Genomic DNA, 17,645 nt, shown 5'->3' with positions numbered 1-17,645 from the left:
GTTATCAAAAAAAATTCAAAATGGCTACTAAAAATTTTACATCTGCACAGTTAAAAGATATTTTGGAAATTCATGAAAATACTATTATCAAGATGTTTAATGATAGAATTGAAAAACTTGAAAACAAAATAAACTCAGTAATTGACAAGAACAAGGAACTAAAAAAGGAATTACGCGAACTTAATAAAGCTATTGAATTTGTGAGTAATAATTATGATAAAATAGTCGCTGATCATCAAACATCAAAAACATCATTGATAAATGAAAATGCAAGTTCTAAAATAAATAACAAATTGGCAGAACTTGAAGACAGAAATCGACGCAACAACTTGAGATTCTGCCGGATTGAAGAAATTGAAAACGAAAGTTGGGAAGACAGTGAAAATAAAGGGAGTTTTTAAATAATAAACTTTAACTACACGGAAACTTTGAAATTGAAAGGGCGCATCGAGTTGGCAAAAAATTACCTGAAAACAATAAAAAAAATAGATCGATCGTAGTAAGATTTCTTAACTACAAAGACAAAGCCACGATATTAAGAAAATATACGACGATTAAATTATGGACTCAAAAGGTTGACATAAATGAAGATTATAGTGATCATACGCTGGAATTGCGGAAAAAACTCCTGAAAGAGACAAAAGATTTAAGGGCAAAGGGTAAGTACGCTAAAGTTGTATATAATAAATTAATCATATGGGATTTATAAAAGAAATTTTTTGATCTCATTTCGAATATGAAAAAACAAAAATTCAATGGATTATAATAAAACCTTAAATTTTGAGTCTACTTTTTATGATTTTTTTCGAACTAATGATTTCTTATTAAACGAGGAATCTGATCCTGATCTTAATTATTTTACTGATTCTGATGCTTTGCAAAATAAATGCAACTACTTTTATACCCATGAAATTAAAGGATTTCTTGATCAAAATAATATTAACACAATTCACATTAATATTCGAAGTTTAAAAAAAAAATTTTGAAATCTTTAGTAATTTTATTGAAGAAACTAGTAATCTTTTTAATATAATCTGCTTAACAGAAACATGGTGCAGGTCGGATGACGTAAATTCTTTTACCAATTTTGAACTGCCGGGTTTTAATGTAAATTCATTGGCACGAAAAACAAATAAGCGTGGCGGAGGCGTTCTTATTTATGTTAAAAATAGCTTACAATATTTTACCCGGCATGACATGAGCATCACTGATGCTGATAAAGAAGAGGTTTTAACGATTGAAATTTTAACCAATAAATTAAAAAATAAAATTTTAAGTTGCTGTTATCGCCCACCATCAGGTGAAATTAAAAATTTTAATTCGTTTTTATGTAATGACGTTATTAAAAAAAGTAACCGCGAAAATAAATTTATCTACTTATTGAGTGATCTGAATTTAGATTGTTTTCAATACCACGTCAATAATAACATTAAAAAGTTTTATAATGGCATTCTCGAAAATGGTGCGATTCCTTTGATTAGCAAACCGACAAGAATTACTCAATCAAGTGTTTCTTTAATTGATAATATTTTAACCACTGATGTTTTTAACGTATCCTTAAAAAAAGGCATAATTAAAAATGACATATCTGATCATTTTCCTGTTTTCTTTTCTATAAATATACATAATAAATTATTTCCTAATGAAAAACGAGTTTTCAAAAAGCGAATTTTTACAAATAAAAACCTTGAATCTTTTAAAGAACAATTATCTTTAATTGATTGGAACTTTATTAACGCCTCTGATAATACAAACTTAGTTTATAACTCCTTTTTTTAAAAATTTCTATGATATTTACGACAAAAATTTCCCTGAAGTTAATTTAAATCTCAAAGCTAAAAAGTATTAAATCGCCTTGGATTACAAAGGGTTTGCGTAAGTCTTCAAAAATTAAACAAAAATTATACATTAATTACTTAAAATGTAAAACAAATGAAAATAAAATTATATATAAAAATTACGCTAAACTTTTTGAAAGCCTCAAAAAAAAAATAAAAAAAAAATGATAATATTTAAATTTACTAGATAAATATAAATTAAATTTTAAGCGCACTTGGTTTATAATAAGAGAAATTACTGGCAGCAAAAAAAGTACATCTCACCCTTTGCCAAACATGGTTAAACATAATAATGAATTTTTATATGATAAAAGACATATTACGGAAGAGTTTAATAAATATTTTGTGTCTGTAGGACCAAATCTTGCAAAAAACATTCCTATAGCAAACAGCTTAACGATTGATCTATGTTTCCTTCTAAACTCTTACTTGAACTCTTTTGAATTATCTTTTGAAGAGTTTGAAATTGCATTTAAAATGTTGAAATCTAACAAAGCAGTAGGCCCTGATGGTATTAACGGCAACATTATTATAAGTTCATTTGATGTTTTAAAAGATATTTTCTTTAAGATTTTTTCGATATCAATTAAACAGGGAATTTTTCCACAAGCTCTAAAATTAGCAAAAGTCATACCAATATTAAAAGGTGGTGACGTTGAGAATATAAGTAACTATCGTCCAATTTTACAACTTTCTGTATTCTCTAAAGTTTTAGAAAGAATTTTGTAGAATAAAATTTATAATCATCTTACTATAAACAATTTATTATACAGCAATCAATATGGATTCCAAAAAAACAATTCCACTGAACATGCCATTTTACAATTTACAAGAAATATATATGACTCATTTGAAAATTCTCAATTTACTTTAGATGTTTTCATTGACTTGGCAAAAGCTTTTGATAATATTGATCACAAAATTCTTTTTAAAAAGTTGGAGTGGTACGGAATTACTGGAAATATATTAATTTAGCTTAAAAGTTACCTAAATAATTGGAAACAATTTGTTTTTGCAGATGATAACGAATCATCTAATTTGTTAAATATTTTATGTGGAGTTCCTCTAGGATCCATATTAGGACACCTCCTATTTCTAATATATATTAATGATCTACCAAAAGCTTCTAACCTAATGACAGTTATGTTTGCTGATGATTCTAACTTATTTCTTTCTCATAAAAACATTTTTACACTTTTTAGCAACATGAACATTGAACTAGCCAAAATTTCCGAATGGTTTTGATTAAACAAACTATCATTAAATATTGATAAAACTAAATGGATTCTTTTTCATCCTTATGGTAAAAAGCACCAGTTGCCTAGCAACTTACCCTTTCTTTTTATCGATAACAAAATTATTAAAAGAGTTCTAGTGACAAGATTTTTAGGTGTATATATCGATGAAAATCTTAATTGGAAAAGCCACATTGCTAACTTGTGCAATAAAATTTCAAAGAGTATAGGCATTTTATACAAAATAAAAAACTTTCTAGATAAACATACCTTAATTCAGTTATATTATTCGCTAATTCATTGCCGTATTAATTATGAAAACATTGTTTGGGGTAGCACTTATAAAAGTAAACTTAGACCTCTCTATCGGCAACAGAAACATGTAGCACGCCTTATAAATTTCAAGGACCGTTTTGCTCACGCCAAGCCTTATTTACATGATATGAAAGCACTCAATATATATGAGTTAAATGTTTTTAATTTTCTTTGTTTTATGTATAAATGCAAGACCCACCTATCACCCGTTTCTTTTCGTAATTTGTATTTACATAGAGATAGAAATAAATATATATTAAAGAACGATAATTTTATTCGACAACCATTTTCTCAAACTAATTTTGGAAAATTTTTTATTTCATTTCGCGGACCATTTTTATGGAATAGTATAGTTCTAAATACTTCTAAAGATTTTTCTCAAGAATGTAATTTTGATTCTTTTAAACAAAATCTTAAAATACTCATTTTTTCAACTGATAATATACTAATCTACTTTTGAATTTTATAATTTTTTGAAAATCTCTTATCTATATTAGTATATGTATATATTTAATGTATATTCTTTTTTATTTATTTTTTTGTTTGTTTTTTTATCCACAAGCAATTAGCGGTTTCTCTGTGACAAGACCTGATGGTCTTCTTGGAGTAATCCGCGTTCTTTATATTTATTTTTAATATTTATTTCTTAACGATATCTTGACTTGTTAACTTTTATTATTGTAACAAAGTTTTGTTTATTTAAATTGTAATAAATATTGTAATAAAGAACAAAATATATATATATATATATATATATATATATATATATATATATATATATATATATATATATATATAGAGTAAAATATATATATATATATAGAGTAAAATATATATATATATATAGAGTAAAAAACAAATAACTAACAAATTATAATATAATTTGTTAGTTATTTGTTTTTTACTCTTACTTTTAAAACCTCATTTCATTGAAATATATAGTTTTTTCAGCCTCCTGTAAAATTTTGCTTTTTACACATGTGAGATATTACCTGGCCAACGACGATATATATATATATATATATATATATATATATATATATATATATATATATATATATATATATATATATATATATATATATATATATATATATATATATATATATATATATGGGCCACCATGACCAAATTTCCCGGACCATTTTTTCAAGCCAGTCCAACCCTATGCCCTACCCAGTGGGCATGCGTTGTCCGGAGGTCCTCTGTAAGACATCTCCTGGACGTCCAGACGTCCGTAAGACGTCCGACGGACGTCCCCCGGACGACGCATGCCCACTGGGTATGTATAACTCTTGTACAACTATAAAATAAAGTTATATGATTGTTTTACAAATCTACTAGTTAAAAAAATATAATGCCAAAAAATATCAAAACGGTACAAATTCTGATTCAATCTGGAATCCAGTTTGCACAAGGTCTATTATCCAAATATATAAATTATTAGCAGTTCCGATGGTAACGCACAGTCTAGAGCTCTGTGAAAATAAAGAGTCAACAACGAAAATTAAGGAGATGTCAAAGTATATACACCAAAACAAAATAAACCTAATTTTCCGCCTTTTAAACAATAAAGTGACCTTTGAAATCATTAATTCTCAGCTTAACTACTGTTCAGTTAAATCTTCTTTTTTAGATGATATGAAAGATTTATGTAATATTTATAAACTGAATATGAAAACCTTAATGCTGATTAAAAAAAAACTAAAACTTAGTGATTCAGAGAATGCAATTCCAAAAGCTATTCTTTATATTTTGGTACAGGTGGTTCAATGTTGGAATGTAAAACAACAGCGAACAGTTTTTAAAAACACACTTGAAGAAAACATTCCTAAATGATACTTTTTTACCTCTCTTTTTTTTTAGTTTGTATTTTTACCTTGTAAATATATTTTACAGAGGATGATTAATAAAATAACAATAATAATAATAATAATAATAATAATAATAATAATAACAATAATAATAATAATAATAATTTCAAATACATGAGACATTCTTAATTGCATAATATGCAGTTATATATTTTGCAAAAGTTAGTACAGGATGGGCCAAAGAAGGCCTACTAATGTAGAACCGAAATAACTTTTTTATTTTTTGACATATTTATTTTTCTCTTTTCTTAGTTTATAATTGAATTCTTGGAGATTTATTATGGAACCATACAGTACAAAACAGCGCGTTAAAATTATCGAGTTTTTCTATCCTTGTCAACAATCAATTGTTTTGACGCAGCATAAATATCGGCAACATTTTAATTCTAGAACAGCTCCCACAGCCTTCATGATTAGTTTGGCTGATTGTTTTGAGGAACTGGGTTCAGTAGCCGACCGTCCTGGACGAAGTGCCCATCGAAATATTCGCACTTAATATAACGTGGAAACTGTGCGGCAGAGTGTTGCAGATGCTCCATCAGTCTCAACTCGCCGTCGTTCCTGCCGATTGGGCATTTCCAGAACGACATTGCGTAAAATTTTAAAGTTGGATCTTAAGATGTACCCATACAAAATTCAAATTGTGCAAACACTACTACCGCAAGATCACCAATAACGACTACAATACGCTATTCGTTTTACACAATTTGCCACACAAGTTGATTTTTTGAATAATGTTTTTATATCGGATAAAGCGCATTTCCATTTAAATGGTTATGTCAACAAACAAAACTGCAAATTTTGGGGCTCTGAAAGTCCAATGGCAGCACACTGGCATCAATTGCACCCATCTAAATATACTGTTTGGTGCGGTGTTATGGCCACTAGAGTTATCGGCCCATATTTCTTTGAAAATGAGGATGGAACGCCGGAATCAATTTCAGGAGCTTCTTACAGAACAATGATTGAAAAATTTTTGCGACCAATTGCGGAGCAGAATCCTAATTTGCGGTTACAACAACATGGAGTAACTCTGCATACTGCTAGACAAACTATAGACCTGCTGCGTGAAATTTTTGGCCAACGTCTGATTTCAAAAAAATCAGATTTCCCTTGGCCACCTTGTTTGACTGCGCCCAATTATTTTTTATGGGGATATTTAAAAGACAAAGTGTATGTTAATAAACCATAGACTATTAGACAGCTGAAGCAAAATATTCGAGACGAAATACTTTTTACTGAACCTTCAACCAGAAACATTTTTTTTTTTAAAACCAAAAAATAAACACACATTATAGTTTTTTAAATAAACCTTTTTGTAGAACTAAGTTCAATCAATTTTGTATTTCATATTGTGCACCCAATCTTTGGAATAAAATAGTATTACCAAACTTTGATCCTCGTATTACTCTTCCTGTTTTTTAAATTAAGTTAAAAAAATTAATTCTCTCTATGGACAACATTCTAAAATTCTACTAAAAATGTATGTAAAATGTATTGTTAAATCTTCAGCTTATAATATAATAAAATGTGTTGTATCTTTTCATAATGTAAATACGTAAAATCTTTTATATATATATATATATATATATATATATATATATATATATATATATATATATATATATATATATATATACATATATGTTTTACATATATACATATATATATATATTTTTAATTTTATATATATATACGTTATAAATATTACTTTTTAAGGTTCCGATGATAAGATCCTTATAATCTTCTTTTGGAAACCTAGCTTTATATTGTTAGTACGCTGAATTGTATCATTTGCATAATTGTATTACGACTTATGTTTATGTATTACGGCTTATGAATTATGTAACACAACTAACTGTGGTGTAATGGAAAACGTGTTAAAAAGAGCCAATCTCTGTATCGAGAAAAATGTTGGACATTTGTCTGATGTCATATTTCAAACATAATTTCTATAAAATATATTTAATGTATAAAAAAAATTAACCAAAATAAATGATTATTGCAAAAGTTATCCATGTTTAACATTAGTAGTTCTTCTTTGGCCCACCCTGTATATTACGAATGATAAAACATTTACTGAAAGAAGTTAGTAAAGCAAAAATCTCGGTTAAATTACCACCCCCATGGAATTTCAGTAATTAGCGGCGCCTTTGATCTATAACTATGCGTTAAATGTCCATCTATTTATAGATCCTTGGTACCTGCGAGCAAAACTTTGTTTACTAAGATGTTATGTTTAATGTATGTAACAATTAATTTTTTACTTTTCATAAAACAAAGGTGATTATTTATACCACAATGGTGAAAAATTTAATGATACAAATCATAACAAAATATGATACTTCAATTAAAAGCTGTAAAATTCACATTGCCAAATAATCAAGTGTAAATGATTTACTATGCTATAGTTTGTTTTTGACTTTATGTAAAAAAAGTATGATTAAAATATCTATCTTAAACAACGGGAGAAAACAAAACATATGCGCGTGGCGCTGTGGTTATAATAATTGCCGTGTCTTTAATGATAATCGCCGTGTCAGATAGTTAGACCGACAAAAATCTCGACTTACGGATGAAACGTTTTTACTTTATCTTTTATAGCAGGGCTCGAATTAAGTGATCGCGAAATGCAATATCTGGAAATGCTTCCGGTCTTTAAATTTTTAGCTTTTTAAAAACCGTAAACTCCGTTTTTAACATTAAACTCAGAAGCTGTTATTCAGTAAAAAATCATGTTGTTCTACAAAAAAAAAGAAAAAAAAAAACTGCTAAAAAGTGGAACTAAAAAAAAAAAAATTGAAATTTCAGATAACCTACTGAGGCATAAACCGTTTTCAACCGATTTTTTTTTTTTTTATTTTCAACCGATTTATGACTTTTTCGTTTTCAACTTATTTTATAGACTTTCATTTTCAACCGATTTGAGATAAGTTAATTTTCAACAAATTATCTGGCCTGTGTTTTTAGAGTTGTTTTTTTTAAATACGGAATTTTTTTTATATAATTTAACAATCAATAAGATTTCTAAGCATTCATCGAACCTTATACCTCCCGATTCTGAAGACAGCGCTTCAACCACTTCGCCAAGGCTGATCAAATTTGGCTCGTATTCAAATCAACAACAATATATACAAAATGCACTCCGGAAAGGTGCAGTTATAAAATTGATAAGGAAAATTAGTAGTACATGTTTTAATTAGGTGTAAATATAAAAATTAGAAACTGTCTGTTGAATATCAAAAATGTCATAATCTATGATTTACGATATTTCAAAATTAGGTTGAATTATAGGCCACCATAATAGCAAGCAAAAAAAAACAAACTTGAAACTGCGTCCGCAAACTAATTTAACACTGCTGCAGATATTTTTACGTTATCGTTAAAAATTAGAATTAATAATTTTATTAACTTTTTTCTGTTTTTCAAATAAACCTATGAGCAAAGTAAAAAAAAAGGGGAAAATTGTTTTTATATTAGGATTTAAATTAATTGATGTTTTATTACAGGTTGTAGATAAAAAAATATACCTTTACAAAATCGTAACAAATATATATAAAATGTTAAACAAAAATTCTTGAATAAAGGTTATATTAGGTGAAAATAAAATTCTTGAAATATTTATCGTGATTATTTTTACTATAAGTTCACTTCATATTTATTTGACTTTAAAAGAAACATTCGAAATCGGATGTATTGAAGTCCATAAATAATAAAATATTTTTCATTCCTTTTTAAACTGTTCAAGTGTAGTCTTCTTTTCCGTTAACTATATCAAGATACATTTCTTACATTTTAGGTCGGTGGTAATTTAATTTGAGTACTCTTAGGTGCATAATACACGGAAGGGGACGTTTGTTAATTTTTAGAAAATTTTCCTACCCACCCCAAGATTACTAAGACTTCCCCGCCCCACCCACACCTCGTTTATAAATTTGTACTTGTTATAAGCGAAAATAAAACACCTTAAAACTGAAAAAAATAATCAGAAAGTATATATATAAGGTAAAACGGGGCAAGTTGGCATTTTAAAATAGCAACTCAACAAAAAAATGTTAAATGATGGTGAAAACGATACTGATTTTATAAATAAAATGTTAAATGATATGAATGTATATGATTGTAATATGTAATAATAAAAATGTTAAATGATAATGAAGTTAATGAAAATATAATATATATATGTATGAGATTACAAAAAAAAGACTTTATATTTTAAAATTTGGAGTTTTTCCTAATTTATCATATCTTTGAGGCATTGTGTAATAGCAGATTTGAGTTATCGTTATTTTTTTTATCATTCTTATTATGTCACTCTATAAAGGTTTTCATATGTGCAGATGTTTATTAAAACAAATTGCTTCTCGTGGTCTTCTAATCTCAATTAAAAAAAATTGACTTTTTAATTTTCCAGCATTTCAGAAAATAATTTATTGAATGCCTATAGGGAAGAGTATGCATCCATGATCCTAAAAATCTATCAGGCCAATTTACTGAATATATGTTTTCATTTCGATCTCTAAAGTAACAGTACATAATAGCAAATTTTATACCTTATTATGATTCAATAATCTTTTTTTTACCTGAATATTTTAAGTAGATTTAAAATTATAAAAACTAAGAACCCTCAATTGGGATCATGGGTGCATACCAGTATGCTCCCATGATCCTACCTATATGCACCCTTGATCCTATGTGTGTATACATGTTCTGAGATCAAACTTATACCATAAATGTGAAAGAATTATTTTTAAGTCGTCAAAAGCATGTCTATAATAAATACCAATAAAGTTATTATTAATTTTACTACAAATTTATCTTTCTTAAAAGAAAAAATCAATGAAAAAAATGTTATTTTTTACTGAGACTCAACGTTTTTTTCCATTATTCATATTTTTTCTTTTTTGACTGAGACTTTATTTTCATTTCCTGAAGCCTATTTAGTTCATTTCGAACAGGGGTGTCTGTGAGTATTCGGGTACGCTGACGCTTACGTCCTTTAATGAACTTCCTTGATCCAGCTTTCAGAAATGGCCTAATTTTTTCTAGACTTGCTTGATGAGAGATATTAATAGAAACACTGGATAGTTGACTTACAGGGTCAGATATAGGCTGAATTGGCAATACACTACAAGCTGGCCCTGATGACAGACTTGACATCAATGATTGATTAAAAGCTGGGGCATGAACAATAGCAGAAACTGGATCAATAACACCTGGAAATGGGTTAGCAGTAATAGGTTCTGGACGATCTGTTACATATGAAGCCAAAAACTCATTATCAGAAAATACGTTAGGATTAAAGGGTTCAATTCCTGCCACAGCAAATCCTGCAAAAATGTTAGACAAAGTAAAAGCTTGTGCATAAGCTTTCTTTACAACTGCAGCTATATCATATATGGTTATCGGTCTCGGATTAGATACAACCCAATCATTACTGACTGTATTGTAATAACGTTTCAAAGGCCCATAAACTGACCGATCTAATGGCTGCAGCTTGTGACTACAATGTGGTGGAAAGGACAGCATAGTTATGCCATTTTTTTTAACTAAATCTAAAGACACAATTGAAACATGGCTCTCATGGATGTCAAGAAGTAAAAGCACTGGATTAGCTGTTGAACATTTCACATTTTGAATAAAATGTTTCATCCACTCGAAAAACATTGCACAATTCACCCAGCCAGATGGGTTTGCAACCCCAACACATCCAGGTGGACCACCATTTAACATACTTCCTTTGAAATGAACTCTTGGAAAAATAAAAAATGGAGGGATTGAGTTTCCTATTGCATTAACTGCACAACAAACTGTTACCAATGTTCTTCTTTCTGCTGAAGTTATCCTTCTAACTTGTTCTCCTTTTTCAGCAATTACTTTAACTGGTTTTTGAACGGTTGTAAGTCTCATCAACATTATATATGTTTTGTGGCTGAAATTTGTGTTGCAGACGAACATCTTTTAGATTGGTGAAAAATTTTTCTCCCGTATAACAATTAAAAGCAGTTGCTCGTGCCATACTAGTAGCTTCTGGATTTCATAAAGATAACTCATTCCTACGTAACATAAAACCACGAAGCCACTTTTCCACGAAGCCACGTTTCCCAGCAATTTGTAAACTTTTCCAGGATTTAGGGATGCGCTTAGAATGAGTCATTGCAAATTCATCGGCAAGTTTTTGTGTTGTTTTGGTTGACAATCCATAGTGAAGTTTTGAAGCCCTTAAAAGATAGTCTAATAAAGATGTTTCTTCTTCTTTGGTAAAGATTTGCATGGTAATGAAGTTAGGTTTGCAGACTGTACTTGGATTTAATTGACATTTCCATACATATCTCTTAAGTGTCATTAAATTGATTCCCCTCACCATTAAGAACTGCATTAACAGCTGCTCGCATTTCATTTTCATTAATTTTACCTCTAGGTGGTCTATCGGTTTCTCTTTTTTATGATACACCATATTTAACTGTAAAAAAATGAAAAATATTAGTTTTGCTATATTCCTAATTTTTGGAAGTACATTTATAAAAATTTTTAATTATTAGAATTTACTTTATTAACAAACACACACACACACACACACACACACACACACACACACACACACACACACACACACACACACACACACACACACACATATATATGAATACAATTATATTATATAAAAGTATTAGGAGGACAAAAAAACACAAAATAGTATAAAATCTACTCTTAAGGCTACATTTTGGAAGAAAAAAATTTATTTAAAAACAATATGACATATTGTACATGTCACTTTATGTGTTAAACATTTTGTTTATGTGTGTATGCACCTTTGATCATAGGATCAAAGGTGCATAAACGCATTAGGATCAAGGGTGCTAACCTGCTCAATTTTTACAAAAATTCTTTTTTTGTCATATTAGATGCTCCCATAGCTTACCAAAAGCAATCATACAAGAGGTGAATAGTTTAGTTACAAAATGACATAAGCAAAATTATTCAACTCAAAATAATATTAAAGATGTGGGGTTCCTTGTAAAAGTAAAAAAATTACTTTTTATCGTCAAAATCAAACTCTTTAGAAATAAATTTAATAGTGGTCTACTCTCTAACCAAAACACAACTAATTTTGAAGATGCGATATTTAAAAGACGCTGGTTATCAGCCCTCTTTAATAAGTTATGTAAGTAAGGAGATAAGGCTATAGGATCAAAGGTGCTTACGGATCAAGGGTGCAAGTTCTCTCCTATTATATAACGCTGATATTATAGAGTAAAACCGGGTCAAACCGCACATTTATCAATAAAAATAAAATAACTTTTTTTATTTTTATTTTATTTTATTTTTTTTTCTCATTTTTTTTTATTAGATAGGCAATAAAAAATTGCATGAGATAATATAAATAAATGTTAAGAAAATATTAATAAAATTATCGATTAAATGTAAAGAAAAAAAATTGTGCGGTTTTTCTGGCGACATTCTGATAAAACCGCACACTTGAGAAAACGCACAATTTAGAAAACCGCACACTTGAGAAAACATTGAACTTTTTAAATTTTTACTTTTTTATTATTATTTTTTTAAAACAACTTATATTTAAGAAACTATATTTTTTTATTATTTTACTTTCTTTTTTTTTTTTTTTTTTTTTTTTTTGCCGTTTTATATATATTTACAATAGGGTAAAGTGACCATATTCCAGCCGCATCTTTAGAAAATTGTTTCTACAGACATATTAACAAAAAGGTCTATATGAAAATTATATATTTCTAGAAAGATAAATCTTTCAGCATTTAGAATATAATTACAGCAACTATTATAAATAAATATTTTTTGAAAAAACTACAATAACAAAAAGTTACAATAACCAAAAATTAGACCAAAGCTAATAACCAGTCACAATTACCATATTTCAGCCAGGCGTATACGGAATGAACCTAAATACAGCCAATGTAAAGAACAAGCATTTTACTAATACTTTTATGGGTTGGCATTTAAAATATTTAAAAATTAATTGTATTACTAAATATTGAATCAATAATTTTTTTAATCCTACAAATTTAACCGGTTGACAGATAAATAACAAGTAAAACAGTTTTAACAAAATTGGACTTAAAGTTTATTTAGAAATAAACTTTAAGTCCAATTTTGTTAAAACTGTTTTACTTGTTATTTATGAGAAATCAGTGAGCTCTATAAAAGACTTTTTTTTAACACTAAGAACAAAAATTCATAACAACATAATCAAATTACACAGTTTTTTTATACTTTTATTGGTTCGTTTTTATAGCAACGATTTTTTTTGTAGCATTATATTTTGACAATACCTTTGCTTCTTTTTTTTTTTTTAAGTTTTGTAGTCTTTTCAACTTATGCATTTCTTTTTTAGTTTCATTTTGAGCTTTATTTTGCATCTGCTTTAGTTGTGACTCATATGCTTCCTCATATGCAGACATTTCTACTACGGTTATTGGTTCAGCTAAATATGATTGCTATTTGCTATAGCAAATCTTGAGTTGGTAATTAGATGTTGTTCCAACTCAATATCTGGTACTTTTGTGCTGTCTGTTGTTTGATTAATCTGCTCAATTGTTGTTGTATTATCAATTGTTTTAATTTGATCAAAGAGATTAGTCACAAACCTGTCTTCAGAATACACATAATTTGGCAAGTAAGCTTCAGTCAGAGTAATTGAAGGATTATATGGAAAGAATCCACATGGTTTAAAGCCAAATTCATTATTAGCTTTTGTCATACTTTTATTCCAGGCTTTTGTTAAAAGTACTGTAAAATTGGCCTTGTTTATTATAATTCCAGGGTAATTAGGCATTATATCCTGGACTGCTTTATTATATGAAACTTTGAATGGCTTAAATACAGTTCAATCGCAAGGTTGAAACCAATTGCTTGTATGAGCAGGTAATTCAACAATTTCATTTCAGTTTTGTATGGCCATATCTATTAACTCTATGAAATTGTGAGAATCATGACCATCCAAAATTAAAACTTGTGGACGTTGTGGTACAATAATTTTTAAAAATGTAAGCTCAAACCATAGTTTTGCAATCCCTTGTTTAGTCCATCCAGATTTACTTGGACTCCAGTTGGTTGCTTCAGGGGCATCTAGAACTAGAAAACTTTGAAAGATTTTACTGTCTTTCCTTTTGGAATCACATAAGATCTTGGAATCACATAAGGATCACATAAGTCACATAAGGTTTTGGAATCACATAAGGTGGTAAGGCTCCTCCTGCTGCTTTCACACAAACAAATAAAGTAATCATTTCTCGATTTCCATTTGTTCTCATATGTAAATATTTATTTCCTTTTGCAGCAACAGTTGTGTGCGCCTTAAAGTCTAGCTATTGCCCTGTCTCATCCAAGTTCCATATTACTTCAGGCTGTCAGTCTTTAATGACCTCTTTAAGTGCAGTAAAATAATTTTCCACCTTTATCAGATTCATGCATTGATGATGAACTAATGCTGTTGATTCTGGTTATTGAAGAGTTACTTTTTTGTTATGTCGATTTATAAGTCGTCACTATCATTTATTAGATGGTTTGCCATTCTTAAAAGAATATCCATATTTTTTGGCAAGCTTGCCAGCATATACCATCAATTGTTTTTTTCCAAAACCAATCCCCATTCTAGTACTGTTGTCTGAAAAATCAAGTAACACTTCCTCTTTACATTTCACATATTTACCTCGAGTTGAATGACATTGTTTCCTATTATGAATTTTTTTATTATTATTAGCCATTCTAAAATGAAAAGTTTATATTATAAATTATTAAAATTTTCAATTAAAGATTATTTTTTAATACAATTTCATTTATAAGCAATAATCTACATGAAACAATATGATATCTTTCAATTACTTAAACTTTTGTTTATTTTTAAGTCATCACCCAGGAAAAAAAGTTCTATAGATTTTCTATAAACTTTTGGAACATATGGCCTATATAAATTATATCGAAATGCTATAAAATTTCTATGGAATGAATATTAATTTCTATAGATATTGCTATAAAACTTTTTCTTCTATAAAATAAAAAATAGAAAAAAAAGTTCTATTGGAATTTCTATAGAAATTAAGAAAGATTCTATAGAAATTCTATAGAATTCTATAGAATTTCTATAGACCATATGTTCCAAAAGTTTATAGAAATTCTATATAACTTTTTTTCCTGGGCATCCTCATATTTTAAAAATATTATATAAATATTTAACTAAATAAATGCATTTAGACACTAGTGAACCTAATTTTGGCCTTGGCCGGAGTGGGGTTTATGCCTGACCGGATTTTGGTTTTTCTACAAGGTGCATTTAATTCAGAAATACAATCTATAGAAATGAAGAGAAATGGAGTAGGGGTAATTCTGAAAGAGGAGTTTAGTAAGAGTGTAGTGGAGGTAAAGAGAGTAAGTGGCAGAGTGATCTGTGTAAATTTAGAGATTGATGGGGTGGGAATGAATGTCATCAGTGCTTATGCTCCTCAGGTAGGTTGTGATATGGAGGAGAAAGAAGAATTTTGGAAAGAGTTAGACGAAGTTGTTCTGCAGGTTCCTATAGAAGAGAAAATGATTCTCGGAGCAGATTTTAATGGACATGTTGGTGAAGGCAACAGTGGTGATGAGGAGGTGATGGGTAGGTACGGGGTTAAAGAAAGGAATACAGAAGGACAAATGGTGGTATATTTTGCTAAAAGGATAAAGATGGCTGTAGTTAACACTTATTTTAAGAAAAAGGAAAAGCACAGGGTGACGCATAAGAGTGATGGAAGAGGCACACAGGTCGACTATATCCTCTGTAGGAGAAGAAACCTGAAAGAGGTTAGTGATTGCAAGGTGGTACCAGGAGAGAGTGTAGCTAAACAGCATAGGATGGTGAAATGTAGAATGGTTTCGGAGGTGAAGAAGAAGAAGAGAGTGAGAGCAGAACCTAAGATCAGGTGGTGGAAGTTAAAAGATGAGGACTGTTGTGTAAAATTTAGGGATGAGGTGAGACAAGCACTGGGTGGTGGCGCTCTGGATACCTGGGACGTTCAGAGCTGTATTAATTACAGGGGAATAAAGTTTATCAGTCACAGCCTGAAAATCTGGTAAAGAGTAGTGGAAGCTCGGTTAAGAGGAAAAGTAGAGATCTGTGAGCAGCAGTATGGTTTTATGCCAGCTAAGTGCACCACAGATGCTATGTTTGCTCTGAGAGTGTTAATGGAGAAGTATAGGAAAGGACAGAAGGAATTACAGTGTGTGTTTGTGGACTTAGAGAAAGCTTATGATAGAGTTCCGAGACAGGAGCTGTGGTATTGTATGAGGAGGAAAGGTATGCAAGGGTGGTACAGGATATGAATGAGAACAGTGTGACAACAGTGAGATATGCAGTAGGAATGACAGACAGGTTTAAAGTGGAGGTAGGACCAAATCAGGGATCAGCCCTGAGTCCTTTCCTGTTCGTAATTGTCATGGACAGACTTACGGACGAAGTTAGACAGGAGTCCCCTTGGGCTATGATGTTTGCTGATGACATTGTGATCTGTAGTGAGAGTAGGGAGCAAGTGGAGGTAAACTTGGAAAGATGGAGGTATGCTTTGGAAAGCAGGGGAATGAAAGTGAGCAGGAGTAAAACAGAGTACATGTGTGTGAATGAGAGGGCAGACGGTGGACAGGTCCAGTTACAAGGAGTTGATTTGGTGAAGGTTGACAAGTTTACCTACTTAGGGTTGAGGGTACAGAGTAATGGAGGAAGTGAAAGAGAGGTAAAGAAGAGAGTGCAGGCAGGGTGGTGTGGATGACACAAAGTGTCTGGTGTGATCTGTGATAGAAGGGTGTCGGCTAGAATGAAGGGTAAGATCTATAGGACAGTAGTAAGACCTACTCTGTTGTATGGACTGGAGACAGTGGCACTGACAAAGAGACAAGTGAGGGAGATGGAGGTGTCTGAGATGAAGATGTTAAGATTCGCATTTGGAGTGACAAAGAAGGATAAGATTAGAAATGAGTTTATTAGAGGATCAGCACATGTAGCATATTTTGGAGATAAAGTTAGAGAATTGAGATTGAGATGGTTTGGACATGTACAGAGGAGACAGAAGAGACATGTACAGAGGCGACAGAAGAGCTATATTGGCAGGAAGGTTTTGGGGATGGAACTTCCAGGTAAGAGGAGGAGAGTTGAATTTAAGAGGAGGTTTATGGATGCAGTGGTTGAGGATATGAGAGTGGCTGGTGTGTCAGTGGAGGACACTCATGACAGGGCTAGATAGATATCATGATAGGGCAAAAGCAAGACAGAAATATTAAATTTAAAATGTGGCTGGAATTTGGTCACTGGCTCGAATTTGGTCACGTTACCTTTAAGACATATTACATTTATAAATATTAGCCGGAGCAAGAAGAAG

The 17,645-nt window shown here is 30.0% G+C and overlaps 2 protein-coding genes across 2 annotated transcripts; one reads left to right on the top strand and one right to left on the bottom strand.

Moving 5' to 3' along the window:
• Positions 1–10,146: 10,146 nt before the first annotated feature.
• On the bottom strand, positions 10,147–11,178 carry LOC136082975 (uncharacterized). Its single transcript, XM_065802390.1, has one exon. The coding sequence runs from the start codon at positions 11,176–11,178 to the stop codon at positions 10,147–10,149; it is 1,032 nt and encodes a 343-aa protein (XP_065658462.1).
• Positions 11,179–15,597: 4,419 nt separating this feature from the next.
• On the top strand, positions 15,598–17,039 carry LOC136082974 (uncharacterized). The gene is made up of 2 exons (XM_065802389.1): positions 15,598–16,245; positions 16,530–17,039. Exons 1-2 carry the CDS (start codon positions 15,598–15,600, stop codon positions 17,037–17,039), a joined length of 1,158 nt encoding a protein of 385 aa, XP_065658461.1.
• The last annotated feature ends 606 nt before the right edge of the window (positions 17,040–17,645 follow it).

Source organism: Hydra vulgaris, chromosome 08 (assembly GCF_038396675.1).
Source record: "Hydra vulgaris chromosome 08, alternate assembly HydraT2T_AEP".
Lineage (NCBI taxonomy): Eukaryota > Metazoa > Cnidaria > Hydrozoa > Anthoathecata > Hydridae > Hydra > Hydra vulgaris.
This window is presented reverse-complemented; position numbering and strand designations above follow the sequence as displayed.